The 15,050-nt window shown below is 57.1% G+C and overlaps 1 protein-coding gene across 2 annotated transcripts in view; it reads left to right on the plus strand.

Moving 5' to 3' along the window:
- The first annotated feature begins 1,177 nt into the window (after positions 1-1,177).
- The window catches only part of NRBP2 (nuclear receptor binding protein 2), a 30,367-nt gene continuing 16,494 nt past the window's right edge, over positions 1,178-15,050 (plus strand). Inside the window, exon 1 of one of the 2 annotated variants that reach the window (XM_050892181.1) lies at positions 1,178-1,189. In XM_050892181.1, the coding sequence (XP_050748138.1) occupies positions 1,178-1,189 (12 nt within the window). Of the gene's footprint in view, positions 1,190-1,827; positions 2,014-15,050 lie in introns of those variants that run through there. The other variant, XM_050892180.1, reaches the window with a different exon arrangement.

The raw sequence follows: 15,050 nt of genomic DNA on the forward strand, positions 1-15,050 counted from the left end.
GCTTTTTTTATTATAGTCCTGTCTCTCCAGTGACCCCATTTAGACCCTCATCGTCCTTGGGCTCTACGTATCTTCTGCTCAGGTTCTTGCCTTCAGTGTTTTTGAGCACCACTTGTTACCTTTTGGCCAGTTATTTGTCAAAATCTCTTGTGGTGTACATTTGGCCTATCTTCCTTGTTTGCACAGAGCTTTTCCTTGCAGAGGATGTCTGTTAAAACTGGCAGATCACCCCCAGTACAGTCTATCCCCCCATCAGGTACAGCTAAACTGGCAGACAATTGGCAGAGCTGTGACAGGGAGCCAGAGTCCGCGGAAGATGGGAGGCTGTTAGGGGAGTGCCACGGGAGCCTGTGGAGACACAGGCCGATAGGAGAGGTGCCTGGGGTGTGCTGCGTATTTTATGTTTGGTTCCAACCTTTTAATTCCTTGTCCTTGTACTCATTCCCAGCTGAACTTTTGCCTTCCACTTTGATAAGAACCAGTGGTTTACTTTCCTACAAGTCCTGTCTGGTAGGCACAGGACAAGGTCACCATGGGAGCTTAACGGCTTACAGACCGGCAGCAGGGTGGTGTCACGGGTGTGTGCGCCTGGAGCTGGCCATGGCCCCGGACGTGCTTTCACAGTCCAGGAGGTGGTGACAGGGTCTGCCAGGGCCAGCACAGGGCTCACACTGAGAGCCAACAGCCTTCCAGCAGGGATTCACCCAGGCGGGCTCAGACGTGGGTATGCCACGGGGAGCTGGCAGCCGCAGCTCAGGCCCTGTCAGAGTGCCCACAGCAGTGCCACAGGGCTGGAGGTGGTGGCACCAGTTACCCTGGTGCCACTGTCAGAGCAGCCCAGTCGGCTGCCAGGCAGGACCTGGTGGTGGCCCACACAAGGAAACACCTCCTGTTCGTTTATACTGTGTTGCAGGGAATGGGATTTTGTGTACCATACCTGGTGTGCGCCATCAGTGCCTCCTTGTCCAATAGCCACCCTCACCATAGTCCCTCTCGGTTAACCACAACGGCTAAAAGGAGTAACGGTCTGGAGGGAGAGAATGTCTCCCAAAACAGCAAGCAGGCACCAGTGCTTATACGGAAGCAGGGTGGAACAAATAATGAACGTGCTAAAAGAAACCGGAGACGGCCAGAAAGAGAAGAAAAATACCCAACGAGCCAGAAACTTTCCAGAGGAATGAAAACATCTGTAAGGCTTCTTGCTCGGAGCCGGTGAAGCAGTTTCCGGGTGCACAGCGCCTGGGCGGGCACGGGAGCCCAGCTCGCTGCTCCTGCCTGGGGTGCAGCCGCCGGCACCCAGCACGGAGCGGCGGCTGTTCAGGGAAGATGGCGAGGTGGCAGTGTTGCGAGGGCCGGGGGAGCACGGAGGCCCCGCCGAGAGGGGACTGGAAGGGTGGCAGATGCCTGGACGGAGGCTGGGGCAAGGAGAGGGCCCGCCGGCGGGTGGCCGGGATGGGACAGGCACTGAGCCGGGTGGGTCAGGCCTGGGAACCGGGGCTCCCAGGCGGGTGGGACGAGCCCCGGGGTCGTCCCCCCCGGGCAGGGGTACGTGCGGGGAGCAGCCGGCGGGTGCGGGGTGGCGGCGCCGGGTCCTGCGGGAAGCGGGGTTGCGGGGGCACCGGCCGGCTCCGACGGCGGGGCGGGGCGGGCGGGAGCCGCGGGGCGGAGCGCGGTGTCCCGGCGGCGCATCCCCGGGGCCGGGGGTGCGCGGGGCCCCTCCCGGCGGGGCGGGCCGGGCCGTGCGCGGCCGCACGTCCGGAGCGGGGCGGGCTGAGCCCGGGCCGGCCCCGCGGGCCGCTGTCAGCCGGCGGCTCGGCGCGGTTCGGCTCGGAGCGGCTCGGCTCGGAGCGGTTCGGTTCGGCTCGGAGCGGCTCGGCTCGGCTGCTGGGCGCGGGGATGGCGGTGCCGGAGCCGGACGCGCGGCTGGCGCAGGAGAAGGAGGAGGAGAGCGAGGAGGAGAGCGAGATCCTGGAGGAGAGCCCCTGCGGGCGCTGGCAGAAGCGCCGCGAGCAGGTGGGCGCGGGGCGCTGCGGGACGGATGCTGCTGCTGCTGCTGCTGCTGCTGCTGCCGCCGCCGCCGCCGCCGCCGCCGCCGCCGGGCCCTGCGGGGCCCCGGGCTGTGCGGGGCACCGAGCGCTGCTCCTCGCCCGCGGTCGCCCCGCGGGAGCTCGCTCGGGGGCAGGCGGCGCCGGCAGATCGTGTCCCGCCGGCCGGGGCCGGGGCTGGGGCCGGGGCCGGGGCCGGGGCGGCCGCATCCCCCGGGCACGGGCAGCCCTGCCGAGACTCGGTCGGCGCCCGCAGGTGCCCAGGGCAAGGGCGATGGCCGCGGCCGGAGGCCGATGCGGAGAGCTGCTCCGGCGGGGGAGCGAGCCGCCGGGGGCGGCCGGAGGCGCGGGGTGCGCCGGTGCGGGGAACCGGGCTCGCCGTGGCGCGGTGCGGGGGGAGCCCGGCTCGCCGTGCCCCGGTGCGGGGAGCCGGGCTGTGCCCCGAGGGAGCGGGGCAGTCCCGGGCGTGCAGCCCGCAGCGGAGGGCATCGACGCCCGGGGGACCAGCCGTGCTGGGCCGCCCGCTCGCAGCCGGCTCGTGGGCCCCGTCGGAAGGAGACCGGGCGCTGTCGGAGCCAGCGTTGAGCCCGGACCTGGAGGCTTTTGCTGGGCTCGGTCTTTGAGCTGTGCCTGGTGGCAGCGGTGCGGGTGGCCGGCCGGTAACCACGGGTCGCTGGCTGGGCAGCTCCTGCGGGAATGAGGACTTGCCGGGTAAATCGCAGGGCACGGCGGTGACAGGGGCTGGCCCCTGCACCGCTGCCTCCAGGGCTGGAGAACCCGGTTCCTCCTCTCCAGACAAGGGGTTTGGACCACTTCAGCTTATCTGGCCAGCGCAGGGGCTCAGCACAGCCCTTCTGCAGCGTGTCCACCAGGGTTTTGCAGCGCTCCCATCATCACCCCCTGCCCTCTTTCTTCCAGACATGTCCCCCATGTCAGTGTAATGACCGTCTCCCCTGAAAAGTGGAGCCTGAGTCTCCCTGCCTCTGTCAGGGCAGCCAGGAACAGGGACCAAAGTCAGTGGGTGAATCCTGACCCCAGGCAGGGGTGAGACAGCACTGAGAGACAGACATCACAGGCACTGTCAGTTCCTGAAGGACAAAAGGGCCCATCTAGGCCAATCCTGTTCTTTATCTTCCCACCATCACCTGTTAACGACCTGTCAGTAGTCCAGAGTGCTCGCATCTCGCTGCAGGCTGCCCATGTTTTAGGCTGTTTTCCCAGTCTGGGCTTTGCTGAGATCTTGATAACCTGCTAACGTCGGTGCCACCAGCACCTGCCATTCTTGTGTCCCTCTGAGCTGTCTGGTGCTTCAACACCCGCACATCACCCTTTGATCTTCTCCGTTTCTGCTACCGTACCAGCTCTGCCACACATCTTCTTTACATCAGGGCCTTGCGTCAGGGTGTACATGCCACATGGCTGGTGCCTGAGCCTTGTCCCACAGTGTGCATGCAGCAGTATGCATGCTACGTGGTGAGTGCCGGGACCTGACACCACGTTCAAAACCCCATGGCTCCTTCCCCTGCTTGTCCTTGGTGCTCCCAGAGTATCAGATCCCACCCATGTGCACATCCGAGGTGTCGGAGCCAGCTGTATCTTTGTCTTGTGGTGTTTCCTTCATCTTTTTTGGGATGGGCTTTGCTGGCACCCATCATCAGCCGTCCCTCTGTCTGTGGCCTGCATCTGACCGAGCTTCAGCTGCTGGTGCAGGCGTTGCAGTGCGCCCTCCATGCCGCAGGTGAGGCGTGGGGGGACGGTACAGGCGCAGCTGACAGACAGACCCCTGCCTCTCCCGTGGTCTCTCTGCCAGGGTGGCTCTGCGGGACAGCTGAAGAGGTGAGGAAAGCTGTGTGGAAACTAGTTTTTTAGCTAAGAATACCGTGATACCCCTGTAATTAGATGTACAGACTTAAAATGACCTCCACTGTGTGTTGGAAACAAGCATCAGCGTGGAAACATTTGGTGTAGGTACTGGATAAGGCCCTGTAATTTAATCGCATCTGACCTGTAGTTGCATTATGTTTTTTCACACAGTTCTTGGATGATGTGTGTTAGTCTGTGACCCACCAAAACAGCCTGAAACCCCTAGCTGTCCTTGGCAAAGAGATGACTTGGAGGTCATTTCTCATTTGAACGATCTCCATCTATTTTGACCTAGTGGTGACGTTTACTGATGTGTATTTCAACATTTAATTTTGACAAGGGAGCTTTCTGGAGTGGTGTTGCAGTGGCTGGAACTGGCCCCTGGAGGTTTGTCCCCCTGTGCAGTGTGTGGGAGCAGTCGAAACAAACGTGGAGCGCAGCCCCATCAGTGACATTTCTACACAGACATTTTGGTAATCGGTCGCTGTGCCATGCTATCCATCTGCAGGGAGTTTTTCTTGCCAGAGAGGTGGGAAGGGTGGAGTGGCCTTTCCTGAGTGTTGCAGGACAGCAGGCAGTGGCAGGAAGGCTCGTGAGTCTTGGTGGTGTGTGATACAGTCACACATCACAGCGATGAGTTGCAGCGCTGCAATCACACCTTTGGCAACACGAGAGGCCTGCCGGCTACTCACCAGGTCTGTGTTGCTGTGCCGAGGCTGGGCTGCACGCCCCTGGGGAAGCGAGCGTTCAGGTGATGGACCCAAAGGAGAGCGGCCTGTTTAGCAAGTGCAGGTTTCAGGGTTCAGGATCTGTAAAGCTGCCGCAACAAAATGCACATGAACTAGAACAGGGAAGTGGTAGTACTGCCTAAATTGCAAAGTGAAGGAAGTTTTGTGTAAGAGACTAGTTTGTTGCAAATCCATAGATGCTTAGTTACGTACCAGGCAGAAAAAACACCATTTGCTGTCTGTAAGCTGTCGATATGGTTATCTTCTAACATTGATGAACAGCCATTCTGTTTAACACACGTTCTGATTGCCGTAAGCACTTCAAGTGTTTTTACCAATAGGGATTTTCCCTCACTATCCTGATGATTCATTGTAATTATTTATTCTCCTTAATTTGCTTTTGCCGGAACAGTCGAGTCCTGTGCGGGATCCACAGTGCTGTGCTTGATCTAAGGTCTTGCGGTTTCGAGAATCAGTCCAGAGAGGTGGGAGAGCTGCCTGTGACCTGCCGTCTCTGCAGCAGGCAGAGAGAGCCCAGGCATGTGGCTTGGAGCAGTGTCTGGAGCCTGGAGAGCTGAAGTGGGCAGAGGCAAGCGCCCCATACAGTGTTTTAATGCTTAAACTGTGATGCTCAGTAGTATAGGCTGAGAAGCAGGTTATGATAAATTGCTAATGTGTATGTATTAATTACATGTACACCTTTGTTTTTACACATGGCCATTGTAGCCATACTCCACTGGGAGAATGCAGAGCAGCGGCTCATGAACCCACTGTGCATTATTACACCACATTTCAGGTATGAATGCAACAGCTAAAATGTGCCATGATCTTAATGCTGTGCTGGGTCTGGCCATGCCCACCAAAGAAGAAAACATTTCCCTTCACCACTTCCTTTGCCTATTTATGATGCATATATTCATGATGGATATGAAGTCACAGATTTCCATGAGCAGTTCAGGAAGTAAAAGCACTTACATTATCTCTGCAACATATGTGGAGAAACAGTCATGTGAATCCTTCGGTGACTTCACGTTCAGTGTCAGCACAACCCGTGTTCTGCCTCTTTCATTGCTCTCCCTGCTATTAGTGTGAAAGTGCAGCAAAGGAATGCTGCTGTTGTAGACTTTTCCATGTAGGAAGATATGTTTATTTCAGCATTGGTATGATGACTTCATTTACTTTTTCCACCCACCCTGTGCAGTAAGAGTAGCAAGGAAGAAGAAACTTGGTTTACTGCTTATGTTAAAAGTTTTGCAACTGTCCTTGTCTGAATACAGTTTCCTGAATGAACCCCCTAGCACCTTGTTACTCAGATCAAACTGTTTTTATCCATGTTGCTTTGCTTTTGCAACCCCTTTTTCCATTTGGAAAGGGGACTGTTACGACCAGTAGATGTTTGTGGACTCCGCTGCTCAGAGGCACTGGTACCACCGCATTAATCTGTAACATAGACCGGGTTCAGGCCATTATTTCAACAACCTCTCCAGCATCTCTCCCGTCCATCTCTGGGTGTCCCCGCCTGTCGGTTCTGCCCGTTGTGCTCCCTGCAGGAATGTCCTGGACCGAGTGCGCTCTGGGTTGCCTTTGGTATTCCTCAGGGCCTTTTCCCTTCGGATGAGAGCGCGTGCTTGCTGTGGCAAAGCTCAGCTGTGGTTCACGGGACCGAATTTTAGAGTTGCTTCTCCGCTTGTAACTCTGCCATTGCCTCTGACACGGCGTTCTGCTTCACGGTGCTGGCAGCTCCAGCACAGCTGCTGATGGCTAGAGCAGGGCTGGTCGCGTTTTCACTTGAAATAGTCCGTTGCTCTCCTTTTGGTCACCTTGTTTAGTAAAAGGGTTAATGACTGAATGTGTAGGAAACAATAACAGAAAGAAAGAGAAGGAATGCTGAAGCAGAATTTAAATAAAATAGAGTGATATTAAAAAATCTGCAAGAGGGGGAGGTTATGAAATGTTGCTATAGGTTCCCACAGATCAGAAAATGAAAACAAAATACGGAAAAAATAATCTAAGCATTTGAATACACTGAGGTGCAAGGGGGTTCCCTTTTTTTAGGTATTAATTACGTTTGCAGTTTGCAGTGAGGTTAACCAGTTCTGTGATAGATATTTGGAGAGCATCCAACTATTTAATATTTGCCACCAGAGTTATTTTTAAAGGCTGCTTTGTTGCCAGCCCTCCCAGGAGACTAGGACTTGAAGTGTGTTTTGTTGTGAAGCGCTTTTCCAGAGCAGAGGGGATCAGCTGAAGGACATAGCTCTTTCTTTTCATGCCATCTATTTTTTTCTACCCCTTACTGGTTTTACGGCTTTTGTTTGCTGTTGTTTAACTTTCCAGGATGAGTTTACTTGTGAACCTGCTGACCTCAGCTGATCAGACAGGTTAATATCGTGAGGTTTTGCTCTGTGCTCCAAATAAGAGGTGGGGCACCCCAGGTGGTTTTAACTGAGGACATTTGTGAAAGCAAGATGAAATTGTTTGAGCTAAGGTGGCATAACTCACGGATAGATAAACTTTGCTGGGAGCAGACAGTGTATTCTGTGGGTCCAGCAACAAACAAGATTTTGCCTGCCAGATTTAGTGTCCTCCTCGTTACCCTTCTAGCTCGTGTGGGTGATGCGCGGGGACTGTTTTGCCTTTTGCTTCAGGTCCGCTTTCCCTGTGCTACTTTCTCCATTTCAAGGATCCTTTAATCCTTCATGATCTTACCCGGTCATAACAATCTTCTGCCTTGTTCTCACTGCTGGGGAGGGAGGTGACGTCAGCCGAGTGGTAAAGGTTAATGCAGAAACCTGTCCTGTTTCATGCGGTAACATGCTCTTTTATTTCCATTCATATTCTCCACAAGAATGCCTTTCTGTTTGCAGCTCGTTGCTCCTGGGCTACTCGGTGTGCTCCTAAGGCACTACCTGTCTGCTCTAGCTTCTCCACCATGTCCCAAATGCACACAGCTCAGCAGTTCCCAGGCTGCTCCTTCTGTGCTCCCTCCAAACTAGACACGGAAGAGAAGTACTACAATTACCGGCATTGTCCATGTTTTGTTCCCTTTCCTGTTTTTACCAAGCTTTTTTTGCCCTTTCATCGGTTTTCCCATGCAGGTATTTTTGGTTACAGTGGCCAGACATTGTATATGAGTCTTGCAGGCTTGTACACCTTTTGTGTCCCTTGTCTCCTTTCTCCTTGTTCTCTGATGTAACCAGAGAACACGCACGGTCCCAGAGGCTTTTATATTTTACTTGTGGGACGAGGGAGGTGTCCCACGGTCATGTTACAAAATGGATTAAAGGGTGATCAAATGCTCGTTGGTTGGCTCTTCCATTTGACAAGTTAGCATTTGACAGTAAACACATGAAAGGCAGTGTTTTAGCATTCCCCCGTAGCGATCAGATACTGGTCAGCAAGGTATTTTTGTTAGCTTTCATTGAAACTGCACTGCTGACAGCTCAGCTGTTCAGCTTGCGTTCGCTCTGTGCCAGCTCAGCAGGAGGGCAAATCCCCCTCCCAGCGCAGTCAACAGGGTAAATCACACCGAATTCCTCTTAACTGGGCTAATTCATACTGGTCACCGGTCTCCTGCCTGACTCATAAAGGGTTGCTGTTTGTTGTTTTCCAGCTGGGCTTGGATGACCAGCCAACGCAGTCCATTGCTTTCTGGACAAGCACTGCAAAGCCCGTCCCTGGGCGTTTGTCCCCAGTTCAGACTGGCGGGCACTGGGGGCCTGCAGCAGCAGGGTGGGGTACTGCACGCCCAGTCTGTCCTGGGGCACCTCCTGCTCCCAGCCCAACCCGTCCGGGCTCTGCTTGCCTGCCTGGTGCAGGCTGGTGGCAGGGATCCTTTCCCTTTCCTACTGTATTCTGCAGAGCCTTCTCTAACGCCTGCTGCAAACCTGCTGGGCTGCCGGCCGTGTGTCCCGGGTTTCAGTGATGCTGCCAGTGAATTTCCGAGGTGCAGTTTAGCCAGGCAGCAAAGCTGCCTGGGCTGGGCAGTGACCACAGGCTCGCGTCTCCTTCCCAGGGGCGTGCAGTGCCCTGGAGGTAAAGCAAACAGCTCCCTGGGGTCCGGCTTCCTGCCGGGCCGTTTGCTGAGCAGCCCCTGTCCGCAGGGCAGGCGTGTGCGCAATGGTACGTCTTCTGCCCAGGAAATAACAACACTTGTATTGCCTTCAGCGTGCAGGATCTCTCCTGGCTCTTATCTGGGCAGTGGAAAAATACTCTTCTGTCCCTTTTTCTCAGCAGTGGAAGGAGAACAGGGATCACAGTGTTTGTTCTGGCAGCTGCTGGGCAAGAGGGAAGGGCAACCATGGGTATGGAGAGAAAGGAAAGACTTCCAGCCCTCCCTCCCGCAGGCAGAGGGGACAGGCTGGCCGGTGGTTGCGTTTCTGAGGAGGCCTGCTCCAGATCCTGCTGGGGGAGGCTTCCTCTCCCTGTCTACAGGTGTTAAGCAATGACCTCCCTGCTGTTGCTGACAGGCAGGAGATCTCCTGGGGATGGATAGTGAGAGTTCATGGAAAAGGGCTGGATGAAGTGGGTGGCCCTCATGCCCCAGGATGGGAGAGCGCTGCTGCTGCACATCCTGCTGTGTTGGCCGCAAATCTGTTTCCCTCCCTCGATCTCCCCTGCCTGCAGCGGAGCTGGGCACGTAGTTATTTTTCCTGGTTGACTGGCTGAATGCCACTTCTATTTTCTGCCCATAGCTCTGCTCCTTCTCTCCTTTTTGAGGGTCACCACTCCTCCAGCGTTGTCCAGGACGAGTGCCGTTCACCTGTACCTGCCTCACTTCCCTCCATGATTGCACTGATGTGAAACCGCAGCAGAGCTCGCCCTGACCCGTGCCGTTGCCTCCCAGCTCTGTAAGCAGCAGCCACCATCCCTGCTCGGCTAGGTCTCTCCAGCTGGTAGTGTATTAGCCCTGTATCCGTGCTGGTCTCAATTACTGCTGAGAATATGTTTTTGTGAGAGGTAGGATCAAATGCTTCAGTGGAATCAAAATATTTTCCGTCTCATGTGTTCCCTTCACCTGCTAATTGTGTAACACGATCACACAGAGAGAACAGGTTTATCTGGCACCACAGATCCCTTGTCCTGCTCCTGCAGAGTCACAGGACATTGTAGGCTTCATCTGTTGTTTTGCTGTGGACCGCAGGTAGCAGTATGGATGGATGTCACCCAGCTAGCTCTTCTGTCACAGCCTTTGGCGTACCTGCCACGAGGTGAAATGTAGCCAGCAGCCCAGCCAGGCTCAGGAGCAGATTGCTCCGTAATTGCTCGGGGCTGCTGCTGGTCCCGGCCTCCTCCCTAGGGACAAAGGGGCTGTTAGTGGCAGGTCTGGTGCTTGAAACGGGGCTCTGGAAGCAGAGAGCTCAGAGCCATGCCGCCGAGTCTCAGACCCTGGGCAGAGAGCTCCCAGCTCAGGAGAGGGGGGTGTCTTGGCTCTTCAGCCAGAGAATCACACATGCACAGCGGGACTGTGGATGAGCCTTCCTCACCCCCTGGGTGCCCACTGCCTGCATGCCGCTGCTCCTGCAGGACCTGCTCCAGCTTCTGCTCCTCGGCGCACTGGTGATCAGGCAGGCTCTGCCTGCCACTGCCGTTTGTTGTCCCTGTCCCTTGGTAAGCTGAAGGAAGCAGCACAGTGTCAGAGTGGGGCCTCAGCCCTCTTAGCTCCCTTTTTTTTCCTTTTACATGTTTTAAAAAATTATTTCCATGTTGCAACAGTCACCCCTGCCCTGCATGTTACATAGCATGGGGTGGTGGAGAAAGGAGTGCAGCCTCTGTCAGGGCCAGGGAACACGTGGTTTGGAGTAGGCAAGGGGAGCCCAGCCTCAGGCAGCGGGCTGGAAAGGGAGTCCCTGCAGAGACACAGTCCTCTGTCTCTGCTGCTTGCACACATTGCTCTGAGAGGACAGTCTCTGCTGCCTAAGATGTGTCCCCATGCCTTAGCAGCACCTCCTTGCTGATTGTAACCTGAACAGAAGTCCCTTGAGGAGCCCAAACACAGCCTTTACTGTTGCCCAGGCTTATGAGATGCTGGAGTGGAGGGCCAGGTTGGGATTTACTCTGCGAAAGTGCTCTCCCAGGCACATTGTGTTCCCTGCTCGGCCTTGTGGCCCCAGCAAATCCTGCCAGTTTCCAGTGCCAAAAGGGATAACGTCGCGGTGTCACGAGGAGTCAGGTAAACCGTGCACACAGTGAGCATCACCATCGTCATGTCCTGCTAGCCTTCCTCTCATTACCAGCAACCAGGGATTTCTGCTCTGTGGCAGAGCAGTACTGGCACTGCTCCCCTGACAGAGGCGCATGGGGGTTGTGACCTGTAGCATCAACACGTGTCTGCTGTTGCCGTACAACCAGGTGGGTCCTGGTGCTCTTGCCAGCATGGCACGGCTGGTCTCAGTGAGCCTGGAGAGCCTGGGGCCCTGTAATCCGGGTAACTGCTCCTCCTTCTTGCTTGGCTCTCCCTTTGGGTGTCTCTTTGGCTTTGCCCTGTGTCCTCCAGACTGTGCCATTTCTTATGTCCTGGCCTTCTGTCCCCAGGGCTATCCGCTGCACCCAGAGTGGTGGCTGCTGCACCAGGAACGACTGCGCAGCCCTCGTGCAGGCGGCGGGGCCACGGGTGCTCGCAGGGCTGCTGCCAGCCCGCGGTGGGTGGGGAAGGGCTCTGTCCCGCATGGGCTGTGCACCCCTGTGTGCCGCAGGCAGGCGGGAGCTGGGCAGCAGCTCAGGAAGTGAACTCGGCTTGGCTCCGGTATGGACAGGGCAAGTGTACAGAGTGCTGGCAGCTGCCTTGCTCTCATGCCTGTTCATGGGCCTTTGATTCCCAAAACTTCATCTTTCCCCTGGTCTCTGGCTCAGCACCAGTCCAGAAAAATCCCTGAAGAGGTTTGGTCCTCTTCCTTCCAGCCTCGGGATGCACGGAGGCTGTGGGTCAGCCTCCTGGTGTATCCTCCAGCCTGGTCGGCTGTCTCCTGGTGGCCTCTTTAATGGCCCCTCTGTGTTTCTGTTGGTACAGTCTTTTTCGGGATGGTTATGCGACGGCGATGCCTGGGCTCAGGGTGTGAGAAGGAAACACGCCATTTCCCTCCCCTTCCCTGCTGCTGCTTTGCATCTCATCCCCTGTCCTGGCACCGACAGCCCTGTGGGGGCAAAGGGAGCCTGCAGGAATGGGGGGTGAGGGTCACCGTCCCACCACTCACCCCTGCAGCCTCCTGCCTGGCACCCCCTTCCCAGCCTGCCTGCCCTGCCTGCCCCTTTGCTCTGGCCCTCCAGCACATCCCTCCCGCAGTGCCTCGGGCAGCCGCCCTCCCTCCCGGCATTCGCCCCAGCCAGTGGCACAGCCTGCGCTTGCGTTTCCCCAGCAGCCACTGCCAAGTCAAGCAGAGGGAGCTTTTTCAGTGCCTTTGCCTCATTTCCGAGAGATCTCCAGCTTATCCTTCCTCTGCACAGTGAGGCGCCCAATGCAAACCCAGGTTTCCGGGCAGGGTCTGTGTGTGCTCTTCAGCGGTGCTAATGGTCCCAGGGAGCCAGGGCTGGCAGTGTGACCCTGCTGCTGCTCGGCATTAATCAGGGCTGAGGGCTGAGGCTTTGCCTGCTGGGCTGCCTTGGAGACAAAGCGGTGAACTTACGCCAAACTTTTGAAATTATTCGGGTAAAGTACCTGCAGGCAGGAACTGGCCTCCCTCGCAGAGGGGCTGCCCGTTGAGTTGGAGCCCACTGGGTGCTTCTCCTGCCTCTGACAGGCAGGAGGGCAGAGGGGAGAGCAGGTACAGGAGAAACACATCTGTGCTGGGGGCTGAGGATGCAAGACAGCTGCTCGGGCACGGGAGAGTGCCTGGGTCCAGTGGTTGGTCACCATGGCTGTGCTGAGGGATGAGGATGTGAGACGGCTGCTCGGGCATGGGAGAGTGCCCGGGTCCAGTGGTCAGTCCCCACGGCTGTGCTGGGGGCTGGACCGCTTCCCTCACCCAGAAGCTGTCTGCCCTGGTCCTGCTCCCGTGCTAAGGTCCTGGGAGCGGGGCCACCAATGGAGGAGGCCTCTGGGACTGCTCTGTCCTCGGTGTCCCTCGGGTGGCTGGGGCGTGCTGGTCCAGATGGCGTGGAGGGGTGCTCTGGGGGGCACAGGAGGGCAGCAGGATGTCTCTGCCGAGAGATGGGGCCAGCACATGCTTGTCCTGAGGACGCCAGTGCGGGTGTCTGGGGAGAAGCAGAGGACCGGCAGCGTGCCATCTCCTCCAAGCACCGTGGCCATGCCTTTTCTCCAGTCTCCTAGACCCGAGAAAGGTAACAACCCACCTTGTCCTTATTTTCTTCTCCAAATCAGGTCTAAATGCCAGTGGCAGCAGAAATGCCTGTCCATTCCTCTCCAGCCCCATGCCTTCCTTGTTTAACAGCTGCTCTCCCAAGGCCCCAGAACTACATCCCTAAGCCTTTTTCTGTGGACTGTTTCAGTCCTTGCTGACGTGAAAAGCTCAAAAGGGAGCAACTTATTGTAAGATGCAATCTGATCTTTTGTAAACCTTCGCTTACTTGTCCCCAGTGATCTCTCCTGGCTGGCCTCAGCTCCTGCCAAGGGCTTTCTGGAAGCAGCCTGAGCAGGGACTTTGCCCAGTCCGGCTCTGGAGTTTTGCCTGTTCCACGTGGTGTCCACCATTAGCAGCACATGGAGCTGCCGGGAACCCCTGAAAGGCATGGCGTGAGATAATCAAGGTGACCTGTGGCCGGTTCCTTTTGTCCCAGTCACCTCTGTGATTATAATGCAGCATTTATTTACTTATGCAGTCTCGGAGCTCGGTGCACAAGACAGCTGTTCAGTATCAGTTTTATTGTCATTCAGCACAAGACTGAGCACGTTCGCATCTGCACGGAGCAGGGAACATTTCCTCCCCTGTAGGCCTGTCTGATGCTCCTCACCACGTACCAGAGCCTCCCAGATAGCAACAGATCCACTGTCCGGAGCCTTAAGCACCAGGATACCCCTTTGGGCTCAGAAAGCTGGGAGGCTGCGGCAGAGGGACGACCCCGGACTTCTCCTGTGGGTCACTCTCAGACAGGCAGCTGGTCCGATTCAGCCTGGCTGTTCTTACGTCAAGCTCTGAGCAAGTGGGAGGCGGCATTGCTTGCCCGGGGATGGGAGGGGGCTGGCAGGCACACGGTTCATCCAGGCGTGGGGATGGGAGGCACAGGGTGTGGTGGCCCTGCAGGTTGGGTCCCGCTGTAGGCTCAGTGTCTGCACACAGGAACGTTGTGGCCCCACGACGAGGCAGATGAGGAGGTGGCACCTGAGGTTTTCAGACCCGGCTGTGCCTTCAAGCCGGGCATCAGTAACCTTCATGCAGAACTCTGTTGCTCCCGCGTGTCCTTGTGGCAACTGAAAGGCTGTTCGTGTCCATGCTCTCCATTTGACTCCTTGTTCTTGGCCTTGTGGCCACTCACTGGTTTCAGGACAGGATTTTTCTCAAGGCCATGAGCTGATTTTCCAGTGGCATTTTTGGGGAGAGGTGGAAGAGCAGCTTCACAGTGTTTCAATTTGGGAAAGAGAAGACCCACCCTTGCTTTCCACCAGCAGCATCAGCATCTCCAGAAGGACCACGGCTCGGGGTTCACAGCGGCTGGTGTGACGGCCCTGCTGTGGGGGCATTGGGGTGAGGGCTGAGCCGTCTCCCTACCACCCCCTTGCAGTGGCTCCCCCAGCAGTGCCCTTGCTGGGCGCTCCTGTGCTGGCTGTGTTTGCACTGGGATCCCCGGGAGGCTGCTGGGACTTGCTGGGAAGGCTGTGGTCAGCGAGGCCAGCTGGCCGCATCGCTGGCTGTCCATGCTGGGCTTTGTGCGAAGCATGTGGAGCCTGTGAGCGGAGAGAACAAGTAACAGAGGTGCTTTGTGTGTCCGCAGCAGGAACTGGGCCACGAGCTGCCCGTCTGTCCCCTGCTAATGAGCTGGGGGTGCTGCGTGCCTGCGCCTGCGCCCACAGCTGCCCCGTGCCACAGCGGTCCAAGCCGCAGCGGCGGGACGCTGCGTACCTGCCCCTGGAAGCAGCAGAACAATCCCCCTTTTCATCTGGCTGCTGGCAGCTCCGTGCTGCCCCTGCCGCATGGCAGACGGGAGCGGGCAGTGCTGCCTCTGCCCAAGCTGCCAGGGCTGAAGGGGGAGGATGGCTCCGGCCCCAGACTGCCCCCGGGCCCGCTGGAGGAGGGAAGGGGCAGGTGGGGGGCTGCAGGCCTGCTCCCGTGCAGTGATGCTTTTGTGAGGGGAGAGTGAGGGCAGCGACTGCGCAGAGCCCAGTGCAGACGGCCGTTTGGGATGCAGCAGGCACTGCTCCCGGGAGGCAGGACCCCCTGGTCCTTGGGCGGGAGTGTCTCTGTGCTGTTGAGCCCCTATCAGAACTGGGTGCCTTTTGAGCAGGTTTTACCTGGGCTGGAGC

Source organism: Gymnogyps californianus, chromosome 2 (assembly GCF_018139145.2).
Source record: "Gymnogyps californianus isolate 813 chromosome 2, ASM1813914v2, whole genome shotgun sequence".
Lineage (NCBI taxonomy): Eukaryota > Metazoa > Chordata > Aves > Accipitriformes > Cathartidae > Gymnogyps > Gymnogyps californianus.